Below are 12,937 nucleotides of genomic sequence, written 5' to 3' on the forward strand. Positions count from 1 at the left end.
TGCACACGAAAGCTCATACCAAGAACTAACTTAGTTGGTCTTTAAGGTGCTACTGGAAGGAATTTTTTTCGTTTTGACTCTGGCAGACCAACACGGCTACCTATCTGTATATGAAAATGTGTATTGGCAATAAGTAATATGAATTTGAAATATGGAATAGACGGGAAGTTGGGTCTTTAGTGTTAAGACCAATAGATGTTTTATTGTTTGCCAAGAAAATTATGTGTCTATGGTTATTTTTGTAATTTGTGTGTAATTTTGTATTTGTATTTCTTTATGTGTGTTTTTGTTGTTGTATAAATAAAGATTAAAAAAAACAAAAACTAGGGGACTCCTGGGCCCTGTGTTCGTGGGGCCAGAAAGGGAGTCTCCAGCCTTGTCTTTCCCCTATTTCTGCAGGTAGACCCCTTCTGCTTGCGTTGACTCTTGGGGTGACGAAGCAAGATGGTCCAGGGGTCAAACTCCCCTGAGGGAACCCTCCACCTCTGAGGAGAAAAAAGCCCTTCTTATTATCCTCCTTCTTAGGCCTCAGACACAGAGAGGGGCTTTCCCTCCTTGCCCCCTTCGCCTGTTCTGGCCGCTTGCCTGGGATCTCCCAATGGAGAGGTTTCTGTTGGGCCAACATGATGAAGAGAGAGGCTGCCCTGCAGAGGCAAAGCCATCATGGCAGGAAGGCAGCTGAGGACACCCTGTGAGCGCTGGCACCCAAAGGTGCCGCCCTCCTTCAGCTGGGAGGAGAGTGCATGAGAGCCACAAGGCCCACAAGGGAGCCATGGCGTCTCTGGGAGCAGCTGGGACCTCCGGAAGAAACAAAATGGCGTTCCCGCCTTTTTTGGAAAAGGGCGGGAAACGCCATCTCCTGGCCCTGCCGCCTCCATGGGCTCCTCCTGGGCCTGCCTGGCCATGTGGGGGGTGGAATCCAGCTGCCCCCAAACTCTTCCCTACCCCAGACAATGGGGGGGGGTGAATGAGAAGCTGGAAGGGGGAGCAGCCAAGAGGGAAACTCGGGGGGCAAACCCCCTCAGGAAACAGGCCAAAGGAGAGGACGAGGCCAAGGGAAAATCCTCACAAAACTGGCAACCATTTCTCTCAGAGACATGAAGACCCTGCCTGTCTCCAGAAGGGGAGTCATCCCCATCTAGTAAAAGACTCTATGAATTGAAAGTGGAGGCGCTATATGTACTTTTTTGGGGGGGGTGAGCTGGACTGACCAAAAACCCCTCACAGCTATGGGCAAAGGCTGGCTGGGGGCCTTCCCAGCCTGACCCACTGGAGCGGCAGAAGGGGTTGGGTAGAAGCCGAGGGCAGGCTCCCTCAGAAAATGGTGGCCTCTCCTTCCTCAGAGGTCTGTTTGTTTGTTTGTTTGTTTGTTTGTATTTTAAGAAATATTTTCATTTGTCCAAAGATATACAAAAGTTCACACCGAATACGAAGTATCTTTTAATGATACAGCAGAATAAAAGTGCTTTTACAATCTAATCTTTTAAAAAAAGGAACAGTAGCAAAAAGAAGAAAGGGGGAAAGAAACAGAAGAGAGAGAGAAAAGAAAGAAAATGGAAGAGAAAAAAAAGATTAAGAGACTTCCGGTTCTCTGTCCTGCAGCTAAATACAGTATCCACTCATTAACCTCCAACTATTTTATTATCTACAAGCCAGTGATTTTTTCAATCTTCAAATCCAGATGTCATAAGTTCATTTTCTCTTTCATGCAAAAAATCCATTAGGAGATTCCAAACCTTAGTAAATGTCAATAATGATTTTTCTCTAATTAAACACATTAGCTTTGCCATCTCAGCTAAGTCCAATAATTTTCTCAACCATTCCTCTACAGTAGGTAGAGCGCCATCTTGCCATGTTTGTACATATAACAACCTCGCTGCTGTAATCATATGTTGGAATAATCTTCTACAGTCCTTTTCCAGTTGTGCTTCCTTGGAGGTTTTTATTCAGAGGTTGGATGGCCATCTGTCAGGGGTGCAATTCTTGCATTGCAGGGGGTTGGACTAGATGATCTTTGAAGTGCCTTCCGACTCTGCAGTTCTAGGAGACTCTGAAAGCACAGAGCAGGACTTGGCACCACTGCAGGGAGCAAGGCTTGGGCCACGAAAAGCTCACCTGTTACTGGAATTTTAAGGTGTCATAAATAATACGAATGTTCCTAAGTGCACAAGGTAAACATACATGTGCATAAACCACATGTCTGAAATGGTACATGAGAGCAAGACCAGGGCCATCTTTAGCCCCCAGTTATAAGACTCCCTCTAAAGCAGGTAGAAGGAAGCTCTTGACAAAACCTTTCCCAATAGGCGGAGTTCTTTTCACTTGATAATCCCTCAAATCTACTAATAGACAAACTTCTCACTAACCCCAAAATTTAGTTCCAATTAGTTCCTGCCTCCACTCATTCTTCTCTGGCAGATAATGAACCTAGGGGATACCGGGTCCCTTGTTGGGGAGTTGGGCTGTACAAGCCAACCCCAAAATTTTGTCTAATATTAGACTCAAGGACGAAGCCACAGGCAGAGCCTCCCTCTTCAGCAGAGGCCTACCTTGCACCCGGGGAAAGGAGTTGGGATACTCAGGGGTAGAAGGGGGGAGGCTTTGGCCTGCAATGCTCGCTCTTCTCCCCTGCAACAAAAGTGGAGGGTGGAAGTTAACTTGGGGCTTAGCCACACTTCCTCTTAGCACTGTTTCCCCTGGGGGAAACCACTCTCTGTCAGCACAAATGACAATTTGGGTTCCCCCCGGATAGCCATTTGTGCCAAATTATCACTAAAGAGCAGTTTTTCCCTAGGAAAGGCGTAGGGGTGGGGGCAAAGGAGAAGCAAGGCACAGCACAAGCGGAAGTTTGGAGGAGCCTTCGGCCCCACAGCCTACTATGAGATGCACATCAATAGATAGGAAGCTGTCTCATAAGGAGATCATTCATCCACCTAGCTCAGTATTGTCTAAACGGACTGGCAGCCATAGTTCTCCAAGATTTCTGGCAGGAACCTCTCCCAGTCCCACCTGGTGACACCATTGGGGATTGAACCTGAGACCACTGCATGCCAAGAAGGCACTCTACCTATGACCGTTCCCCTTTAATGGCAGGTGCCAGTTTGGAAAGACCCCATATATAAACTGTAGGGATGGCTAAGTCGGGGCTAGAGATCCTTTGCTTTTCAGTCACACAACACATGCTCTGAAGGCGGTGTGGGTGTGGAGATAAAGGAAGAACTCCCACCTCCTTACAGACGTTCACCTGAAGAACCAAAGTCTTGGCAAGACGTCGTCTACATCCCCATCCATGGACACTGGAGCCTCCTAAAGTGAGGGCTGCCTCTCAAAAGGTATCCATTCAAGACTCAACATGTGGGGCCCTGCAGTACAGAATGGTCATATCTCAGGGGTCCTTTGCTAGTGCCTCCCGCTCCCCGGTTTCACACTGGCAGGAAAGCGTTTGCTAGTACAGAAAAAAAGGGCTGTGGGGACCCCCCTCCATGGAGTCGCCTCCCTCCTCCCACCTCCATAACAGAATCTTCTTGACTTGGCAACTTTGGAACTGAGTGACTGTTGCATCATCTCTCGTTCCGGAGTCAGGCCGGGGTTCTCTTGGCTCCAGGGCGCGGCTGAACCTCTCTTTGCAAGAAGCCACGTTGCACCCGTGTTCCTAAGCTTGGGCGAGCCCAGAACGATGGTCACAATCGAGTCGGAATCGGACTTCTACGACGTTTTTGAGATCCTGGGGAAGGGCACCTTCGGGGAAGTGGTGAAGAGCTGGAAGCGCAGCACAGGCGAGATGGTGGCCATCAAGATCCTGAAGAACGACTCCTACCGGAGCAGGATCATCAAGAACGAGCTGAAGCTTCTGCAAACCATGTCTGAGGTGGACTCGGAGGAGTCCCACATCGTCCAGTTCCACGAGTTCTTCCATGACGAGCTCAAGTTCTACCTGGTCTTCGAGCTGCTGGAGCAAAACCTCTTTGACTTCCAGAAGGAGCACAACTTTTCCCCGCTTCCCGTCCGGCACATCCGGACAGTGACCATACAGGTGTTGAGGGCGCTGGCCAAGCTGAAGGAGCTCTCCATCATCCACGCAGACCTGAAGCCTGAAAACATCATGCTGGTGGACCAAGTCAGGTACCCTTTCCGAGTCAAGGTGATCGACTTTGGCTCAGCCAGCATCTTCAACGAGGTGCGCTACGTCAAAGAGCCCTACATCCAGTCCCGCTTCTACCGGGCGCCCGAGATCCTGCTGGGCCTGCCCTTCTGCGAGAAGGTGGATGTCTGGTCCTTGGGCTGTGTGATGGCCGAGCTGCACCTGGGTTGGCCCCTCTACCCTGGCAACAACGAGTATGACCAGATCCGGTACATCTGCGAGACGCAGGGGATGCCTAGGCCCGCCCTGCTCAACGCGGCCAGGAAGGCTCACCTTTTCTTCAAGAGAAGCCAGCACCCCGAGGTGGTCAACTCCTGGCAGCTGAAGACCCCGGCGGAGTACCTGGCAGACACCAAGGTGAAGTCAGTGGAGAGGAGGAAGTATGTGCTCAAGTCCCTGGACCAGATGGAGACGGTCAACGTCCACAGGATGATCTACCCGGACACGGAGGCCCTGGCTGAGTACTTTGACCTGCGCAGCATGGTGGAGCTCATCAAGCGCATGCTGACCTGGGACTCACACGAGCGCATCACGCCCAGCGCTGCCCTGAAGCACCCGTACGTCTCCACCCAGCCGCTGAAGCAGAACTACGACCTTACCCAGTACTACCAGTTCTGCCTGCGCAGCCTCCACGAGTCGCTGCCCAGCCACAGCAAGACCGAGGAGGAGGCGCAGCTCTACAGCGCCATGGAAGAAGAGCATTTCTACTCGGTGCGCGACAGTTTCCAGGAAGAGAACAGTGCCCACGGCATCCAGAGGACCACCAGCCAGATGGATGACCTCAGCATCGCCGAGGCTGGCCAGGAGGCACCCCTGAAGGTGTGGGGAGAAGGTCCCAGCGGGGGGCTGTATGAGCCGACCCACCCCGGGCCCCCGGAGGCAGCATCCGGCCGGCGCAAGCCTGTCCTGCAGAGCCTACGCTTGCGCCAGGAGCAACCGCAGCAAGAGCCCATCCCGGCCTACTACCGGAACCGCCGTGGCAGCCCCCGGCACCGCAAGGCGTCTCACCATGCCAAGCCAGACCCCACCTTTGAGAACCTGATCCTGCTGGGGCAGTACTCCCCCAAGGAGCCCCCCACGTGGGAGAAGGAAAGCAACTCCAGCACAGCCTCCCTGCCAGAGTCCAACGCCAGGGAAGACCCCGGCTACCCCAGGGGCTTGATGCTTTCGCCCACCGCTCAGGTAACGAGGGCTGGGGAGAAGGGGCCACAGCAGGGCGGGGGGACTGACCTGCTGGGGTCTCGGAGGAGCCGTGAGCCCAAGAGTTGAGGCAATGGATGGGTCTCGGCTGAAGATGGGTCTTGGGGAAGAGTCATGGGTCAGAGCAGGGCATCTGCGTTGCAGGTTCAATCGCCGAAAGCATCTCTGGGTAGGGCTGGGAGAACCAAAGAATTGCAGAGTTGGAAGGGACCCTGAGGGTCGTCTAGTCCAGCCTGCTGCAATGCAAGAATCTCACCCATGACAGATGGCCACCCAACTTCTGGTAAAAAGCCTCCAAGGAAGAGGAGTGTCCACCACCTCTCATGGGAGTCCGTTCCACTGTTGAGAGCCAACCCTAGAGGGCTATTGCTGCTGGTCCGTGTGGACAATACTGATTAAGATGCGCCAAAATGGCCTGACTCGGTATACAGCTGTGTTCCTCTTCCTGTGTACCAAAGTAAGAGTCCAAGGCGTGTCCTCAAGTGTTAGAACTGGGCCACCACCAAGCCTCTGGAGCAACTTCTGCAGTGGGCTGAGCCAGGAGAGGGTGCACCTATGGGTGAAGGAGGAAGGAAGGGTCTCCAAGGATCCAGAAGGTGCTGGAAGGTCCCTTGGAAACTCTGGCAATACTTTCGTTACCAGGGTTAGGCTCCCTTTCCCTCCACCCAGATAGAAAAATCAGGCTGCCCACCTGCTCTCAGACCAACGGTGAACGCTTTTGCCCCCTGTATTGCTTTGTTGCTTTCCACGCGTGCTCCCTTGGTTCCACGAACTTGTCCCTAGTGCCCCCTACCCCATCTGATTAGAAGCATTATTCAGACCAGCGCTTGGCATGACCCACCAAGGAAGGTAGCATCGCCATAAAAATTACAAACATTCGCAATTTATTCAAAATCCATTATTTAGCTGAATTAATTCAGCAAAACTGACTAACTTGGTCCAGAGATGCCTGGTTTTCAAAATCTGACAGTCCGTTGGCAAGAGTCTTGGGTACCACATTCAGCAAATTCAGTAAATTCCTAACACGATGGATGGATGATATCAGATATCTGGTTTAAAGACCCTTAGCAGGAGCCGTAAATCACCACCCCCAGCACCTCCCTGATACCCTGTTGCCTCTTAGCACCCCCACTAGGAAATTCCACTGTCTCCCCAGAGGGTGGGACCGCTCCCTTCCTCTGGGAACTTTTGGTCTAGATCAGTGTTTCTCAGCCTTGGGTCCCCAGATGTTGTTGCACTACAACTCCCATCATCCCTGAGCTCTGGCCTTGCTAGCTAGGGATGATGGGAGTTGCAGTTCAACAACATCTGGGGACCCAAGGTTGAGAAAGGCTGGTCTAGCTCTTTCCTGCCTTCCAGACAAGCTTGAGCCAGGAGGAACCTAACATTAAAAGGCCAGGGTGAAGGAAGAGCACCCTCAAAGTCAGGGCGGTTTGAAGGTGCAGGGGTCCCCCTCCCTCAAGGCCTGCTGCCTTACAGGGAATCCTTTCACAGCATGTGAAGAGCAAGGTATGGGGGCAGGATCTGCACTGTTCAGAGCTTGGTTGTCAAGAGTTGCTCCCCATAGAAACAACTTGCCAGCCGCTTGCAGGCCTCTGACCTCCCCCTCCCGCCCCAAATGCAATGGGGCAAGGGGCATTCCCAGCCTGCCTCCCCTTTCTGCTTGGCACATGGTGATTGCAGCACATACATGCTCCTTGCCAAACTGCCAGGACCACGGCTTCACTCGCCTTGCTGCAGTTTTGGCTTGGAGGCCAGTGCTACCTGACAGCAGCTGTTCGGAAGCCTGGGTTAGGTGCCAACAGCCAGGGGTGGCGTTGTGGTTAGAGTGTTGGGCTAGGACCTGGGAGAAACCAGGGCTCAAATCCTGCCCCCCACAACTCGGCCACGATGCTGATCTGGGGCCAGGCACTGTCTCTCTCAGCCTTACAGAGTTGTTGTGGAGATTAAATGGAGGGGAGAAGGATGAACATCACATTGAGGTCCCTGGAGGAAAGATGGGCTATTAAAACGAGTGAACGAGGCTTGGAGGTAAACGGCTGAGAAAATTATGTGAAGATGGAAATAAATGGGGGTGCGGTGGGGAGTGAAGCCTGACACCAAAATATTCCCCAGGGAAAAGCAGAATTTCTCCATCTCTCGATGATGGTGAAAAGGACACAGATGTCCTATTATCACAAAATCCAGGTGAGATTCAGGTCACAGTGCCAGGTGTGGGGTGAAACCATCCCGCCTACTCCAGTGAACCAGTGGGGAGAGAATTTTGTGCCAGCTTTGTGCTGCAGCAGCGAAAGAGGCAAAGCCCATCCTCTGGGAAGAGACGCAGAGCGAAACAAGTATCTCGCTGCTGTGAGCTGCGCATGGGCATAGGCGCATCAGGAAATGGGTTGCAGTTCCGACGGCCCCACTTCCCAGTGAGTATAGCAGAGCTGGAGGAAAGGGCCAACTGCCTTACTCCCCACCTTGAGAAAAGGGACAGATAAACCAACAGGTGTGATAAGGTGGGGGAGTCTGTAATAGGGGATAATACGAGAAAAGGTTAGGGAGGAGGGAGGGAATATTATTATTATAGAAAAGTCGCAGTGTTTGGGACTTAAATTTAGAGAAAACATAAGTGAAAGAAGCTTCTAAAACTATTCAAGCTATGGGGGAAATTCATAATGCTAGATAGAGCTCCTGGGCAGATAGCCACCGGTCAGGGATTCTGTTGCTGTGATTCCAGCAGCGGGTTGGACTAGATGACCCCTGGAGACCCCTTCCAACTCTCTATATAGCTATTATCTCCAATCACCTAGAGCTACTGCTTCACAGGTGCCCTGAAACATATCCCCCTCCCTGCTGACCACCAGGGCTGCTTGCACCATGAATGCAGAACGAAACACAGAACCACAGAGCTGGAAGGGGACCCCCATAGCCACCTAGCCTGCAGGGAACCGGGGGCTGGCAGTTGGGACGTGGGTCCGGTAACGCGGTGCCGTCTTTCTCTTTGGCAGAGAGCGCAGCCAGAGGTGTACGAGCCAGCCGCCCAGCTGCCTGGGCCCACCAGCTGGCTGCCGAAGGAGAACTGGCTGGCAGAGCATGGCATGGAAAGGGCCCCCCTCAAGGCAGTGCTGCACGCTTCCCGGAACCGCCACCAGCTGCAGCCGTACCTGCAACACATCGCCAGCCACCACTGACCCCCGCGGGCCCTCCCCACCCCCCCACCCCGGAAGAGGGCAGGCGCAGCGGAGAGATGGCCCCAGCCGGGGGCCCTCGAAACAGATTCCTTTGTAGCCACTAAATATATAGACTGTTTCTCGCTGCCCAAAGCTACTTGCTTTAATAAAAGCCACCTTACTCTTACCGAACTATGCGGAGCCCTGATGGCAGTGCAAAAAGGTGCACCAGGCTGGATGGGGCGGGGGGGGGGGGGAGTCCCCTCTATTCCAGAGCAAAAAAGGCCTGCCAGTCTGTCTTGGCAAACTGCAGCCTGCCCCCCCCCCACCGCCTCTATCCTCCCAGCAGCACCAGATGCACACAAACACACTTGACCACAGCAATAATAAACTCTTTATCCAATTGCAGAAGGCGTTGGCGGCACGTTTGTCTAGGGACCGGTCCATGCCCTATCCAGACCAATGTATGGCTCCCCACCCTGGGCGATGGAAGGGTCTCAGTCCCACGGGGCAGCTTCTGCTTTTTAGGCCAGCCACTTCCTTGTAGGCCCCATCAGCCCATCTGCTAGCTGGGTGCTCATTCCCCCACCCTTGCCCCATGGTGGTTCAGACCGGCACAGCTCCTTGTGGGGCTGCCTATGGGGTTTGTGACCAAAGGGGGCGCCCAGCAGAGGCTTCTCGCACCTGCTGCATTGCCCCGCTTGCAATTACAAGACAAACACGAAGAAGTTGCTATCACAGATGCAGCTAACAGAAAAAGCTGTACTGACTGGGACCCAACACAATACCAGCAGTAACAGAAGACACTGAACAGATGCTTTTCCATTATAGAATTTATTTAAAGGGGATGATAATTACTCAGTTACTGGCAGAGGCTCCTCTAATACATTTAAAACAAGTGGGTTCCTGCTTTCTTGGACATTATTTACATACACGGGCACAAGAATTTGCTGCCCAATAGACCGTGGAATTAATTCCTGCTTAGATCTAAAAAGACAAGGGACTTGATAGAGCAGCAGTGCTTGTTTGGGAATGTACAGCTGGAGGCTGCTTTTACCAATGAAGGCAGCCCAAAAAGGCCGCCTGATTCAAGGCTACTACCAGGGAGTTTTACTCTCCAGCAGCTGCTGCTACCACCCTGCTGTTCTCTTGCAGCCCCAGGTGGGAGGGAACTTGGGACGAAGGGATTACTTTTCTAAAGGTCCTGAGCCAGGGCACCCAGCACTCCTCCATTCAACCAACACCATGTAGTTTACTTGGGAGTGTAGAAGCAGCCCACACTCTCTCCCAGACCTCAGAAGGGTGTGACGGTCACTTACAACTGCAGTCCTGAATTCCCAGTAGCCTGAATGCTAGGCAATCCTAAAACCCTGAGGGTGGCCACGGCACACACGTTTCAGCCTCAAATTCAGGCACTTGCTCGGGAATAATAGGAAAGGGAAGGGAGGAAGCAGGCAGAAGGGAAAGGCAGAATATGAAATAACCTGAGCACTGCCTCTGCAAAGGAACAAATCCAAGCCAATCCACTACACTCCTTGTTCAAGTACAGTGGTACCTCGGGTTACATACGCTTCAGGTTACAGACTCCGCTAACCCAGAAATAGTGCTTCAGGTTAAGAACTTTGCTTCAGGATGAGAACAGAAATCGGGCTCCGGCAGCACGGCAGCAGCAGGAGGCTCCATTAGCTAAAGTGGTGCTTCAGGTTAAGAACAGTTTCAGGTTAAGAACAGACCTCTGGAACGAATTAAGTACTTAACCTAAGGTACCACTGTATCAGCAAGGTGGGTTGACTTCACAGTTTTTATTGTTTGACATCTTTTTTTTTTTTTTTTGGTTTGGCATTTTATTATGTTTTTATATTTGCTGGAAGCCGCCCAGAGTAGCTGGGGAAACCCAGCCAGTTGGATGGGGTATAGATAATAAAATTATTATTAATATTATTATTATTATGGAAGACCGTGCCTTGGATCCCTGATGTTGGAAAGGGAAAAGGATCCCTTGATGTTGGGAGGGGCAGGAGCTGCAAGAAGCAGTCCAGCTTTGGAAAGGCTCCTTTCTCCCTTTCTCATGGGAGGAGGTGACTCTTGGCTCTGTGTGGTTAGGTTTCTCAATACTTCAGGTACTCACTTTAAGCGCCCTCTTTTCACATGAAGAGGCTTGGCAGCAGACGCCTGACACACAGGAATTGTGGGCAGCTGCCCTTTCTTTGCAAGTGCATTGGCAGGCAGCCACAGAATTATTAGAATCATAGGTTGGAGGGGACCCCAAGGGTCATCTAATCTAACCCCCTGAAATGCAGGAACCGCAACTAAAGCATCTATGGCAGAGGGCCATCGAAGAGTCCTGGCAGGGAGAGGGTGTGGCAGGCCTTGGAAATGGCCTCTCTGGGGCACACAGAGAAGGACAGAGTCTCAAAGATGCGCATTCCCAGCATGTTTGCACTTCCGTCTCAGTGATGTCTACGCTGGCTTGGTCCAGGCCACAGAATGGAAGACAGCGGGATCCCCAAGGTGCGCTCTGTGGGGAGATGGCGTCAGGCACTAGGCTCACTGGTAGACCACGTCTGCACTACAACAATGTCTGCAAACATGACATGAAGGCTGGCAACATCCATCATGTGGGAATCCCTCGCAGACAACCACAGTGCCTGGAGACAAGACAGGTTGTGTGGCCATAGCCATGACCAGAGGAGGAATGGCCGCTGGGAGGAGCACAGAGAGAAGCAACACCCTGTTGCATCTGCAGCAGCACAACTGGACACCTTCCTCTGCCCCGGCTGCAAGAAAACATATCTCTCCTGTATCGGTCTCTGCAGCCACAGCAGGTGCTGTGATTCTCCAACTGTTTGACTTCACCCCCGAAGGCGCACCCCTCCACTGTCTCTCGAGACAGACGGATGCCAACCATATCTCATACTTTCCAGTTAATTTCCCCGTCACATTTTTTGTGGGGGTGGAATTGGTTTGTTGCTCAAGAGCCCTAAATCTTAGTTGCGGAACCTGAATTTGCCAGTATGGGACTGAATCCCATCACGAAACAGCGACAATCTGGAAGCGCCCCTACATGCTGGACAGGTTCAATTTTGGTATCTTCTATTATTATTATTATTATTATTATTATTATTATTATTATTATTATTATTATTGGATTACAGGGCAACTCTCGCTTCCTGTGGCTTCCAGCAACTGGTTTTCAGAAATACTGTACTGCTACCTTCGACCGCGGAGGCAGATCAGTTTCCAAAATTGCACGGCCATTGCCTTTTGCAAATGACACAAAGATAGCACTGCGGATGAGGGGGAGCCCAGTTTCGATCTGGGGTGCAGGAAGGACCCAGAAGAGCCAGGCAAAAATCTCTGCAGCCAGAATCAAAGAAGAAACTAACGCAGCAGTTTGGGGCATTCTCCTCCCGTCCTCGTCGCGGCCACCTAAGAGTTAATAGAGCATGGGGAGGTACCATCAGACGCCTTGGGGGACGGGACGGATGCAGAGCAGGGGATTCTGACCTCTTTTCCCAGGGCACAACAACAAAAACCTGCACCCGCTTTTTATCCCATTTTATTTCTTACTATTCAGGGCTACTGGGCCCACTTCCTTCCCTTGCCGCTTCAGAATGCCCCCCTTCACTGGCTATAATGGTTCGTTCTCAGCGGTCGAGGCTCCCTTTGTCTCCGCCGTCCTGGGAAGGAACCATTCTCACAGAGGGGGGGGAAGAGAATAGAAGAATTCGTTTTCCAAGGGCGGCGGTCAAAGTCAAGCTGCCCCTCCCTGTCCGCCACAGAATAATTTTAAGTCAGGGGCATAAACTGGGAGCAGCGCTGCTCGGCTTTTCCGCGCTGTGAAGAACACGCTTTCGCCGCCTCCTCTCCCGAGGGCAGATGGTACAGTCCCAGGTGGTGCTTAGGAGTTCCATTCAGGGGGCGGAGCCTCTGCCTCTGCTTTTAACTCGTTCTTTGCCGGCGAGGAGCTCGCAACCCCGGGGGAAAGGGGTGGGATGCTGTGAACCGCTCTGTGATTTTCAGGGCGAAGGGCGGCATATGTTGGTAAATAACCACAACAATAACCATAACCTGCTGGGCAGGGTCCCCCCCCCCCACCTCCGTCCTCCCACTCACAGTCTGGCTGCCGGGATCGGGTGGGCAGCAGGGAGGCGCTCTGCACGTGCTCAGAGGCGCAGCCACCACCCAGCAGGTTCCGGGGCGGAGGGGGCGGATCGTGAGCGGGAGCCCCGCCTGGGGGCCGTCTGGCCGGCTGCCGCGTCTCCGCCCCGCCCGGGGCTGCCGCTTGTCCCCGTCCGGAGGAAAGCGCCGCCGCCACGACAGCTGTTGCTCCGCCGACCCGAGGTAAACGGGGGTGCGCGGCGGTGGGGCCGGGACGGGAGTCCCTGGTGGGGCGGAGCCGCTTTTGTGGGGCGCACAGATTTCGAGACGGCTTGGAAGG

General features: G+C 52.8%; 2 protein-coding genes across 3 annotated transcripts in view; both read left to right on the forward strand.

Moving 5' to 3' along the window:
* On the forward strand, window positions 1-8,607 carry HIPK4 (homeodomain interacting protein kinase 4). Its single transcript, XM_028742003.2, has 2 exons — window positions 1-5,323; window positions 8,335-8,607. Exons 1-2 carry the CDS (start codon window positions 3,677-3,679, stop codon window positions 8,515-8,517), a joined length of 1,830 nt encoding a protein of 609 aa, XP_028597836.2. The 5' UTR covers window positions 1-3,676; the 3' UTR covers window positions 8,518-8,607.
* A 3,508-nt stretch (window positions 8,608-12,115) lies between these two features.
* Window positions 12,116-12,937, forward strand: part of PLD3 (phospholipase D family member 3) — a 28,173-nt gene continuing 27,351 nt past the window's right edge. Inside the window, exon 1 of one of the 2 annotated variants that reach the window (XM_028742001.2) lies at window positions 12,116-12,840. The gene's annotated coding sequence lies outside the window, so the exon portion shown is untranslated. The remainder of the gene's footprint in view (window positions 12,841-12,937) is intronic. The other variant, XM_077932350.1, reaches the window with a different exon arrangement.

Source organism: Podarcis muralis, chromosome 7 (assembly GCF_964188315.1).
Source record: "Podarcis muralis chromosome 7, rPodMur119.hap1.1, whole genome shotgun sequence".
Lineage (NCBI taxonomy): Eukaryota > Metazoa > Chordata > Lepidosauria > Squamata > Lacertidae > Podarcis > Podarcis muralis.

What these genes read in the sequence shown, in the direction of transcription:
- HIPK4 (XM_028742003.2), top strand. Translation starts at nt 3,677, where the DNA reads ATGGTCACAATCGAGTCGGAATCGGACTTCTACGACGTTTTTGAGATC. An exon ending in TGCTTTCGCCCACCGCTCAG is followed by an intron (nt 5,324 to 8,334) that starts GTAACGAGGGCT and finishes TCTCTTTGGCAG; the next exon opens with AGAGCGCAGCCAGAGGTGTA.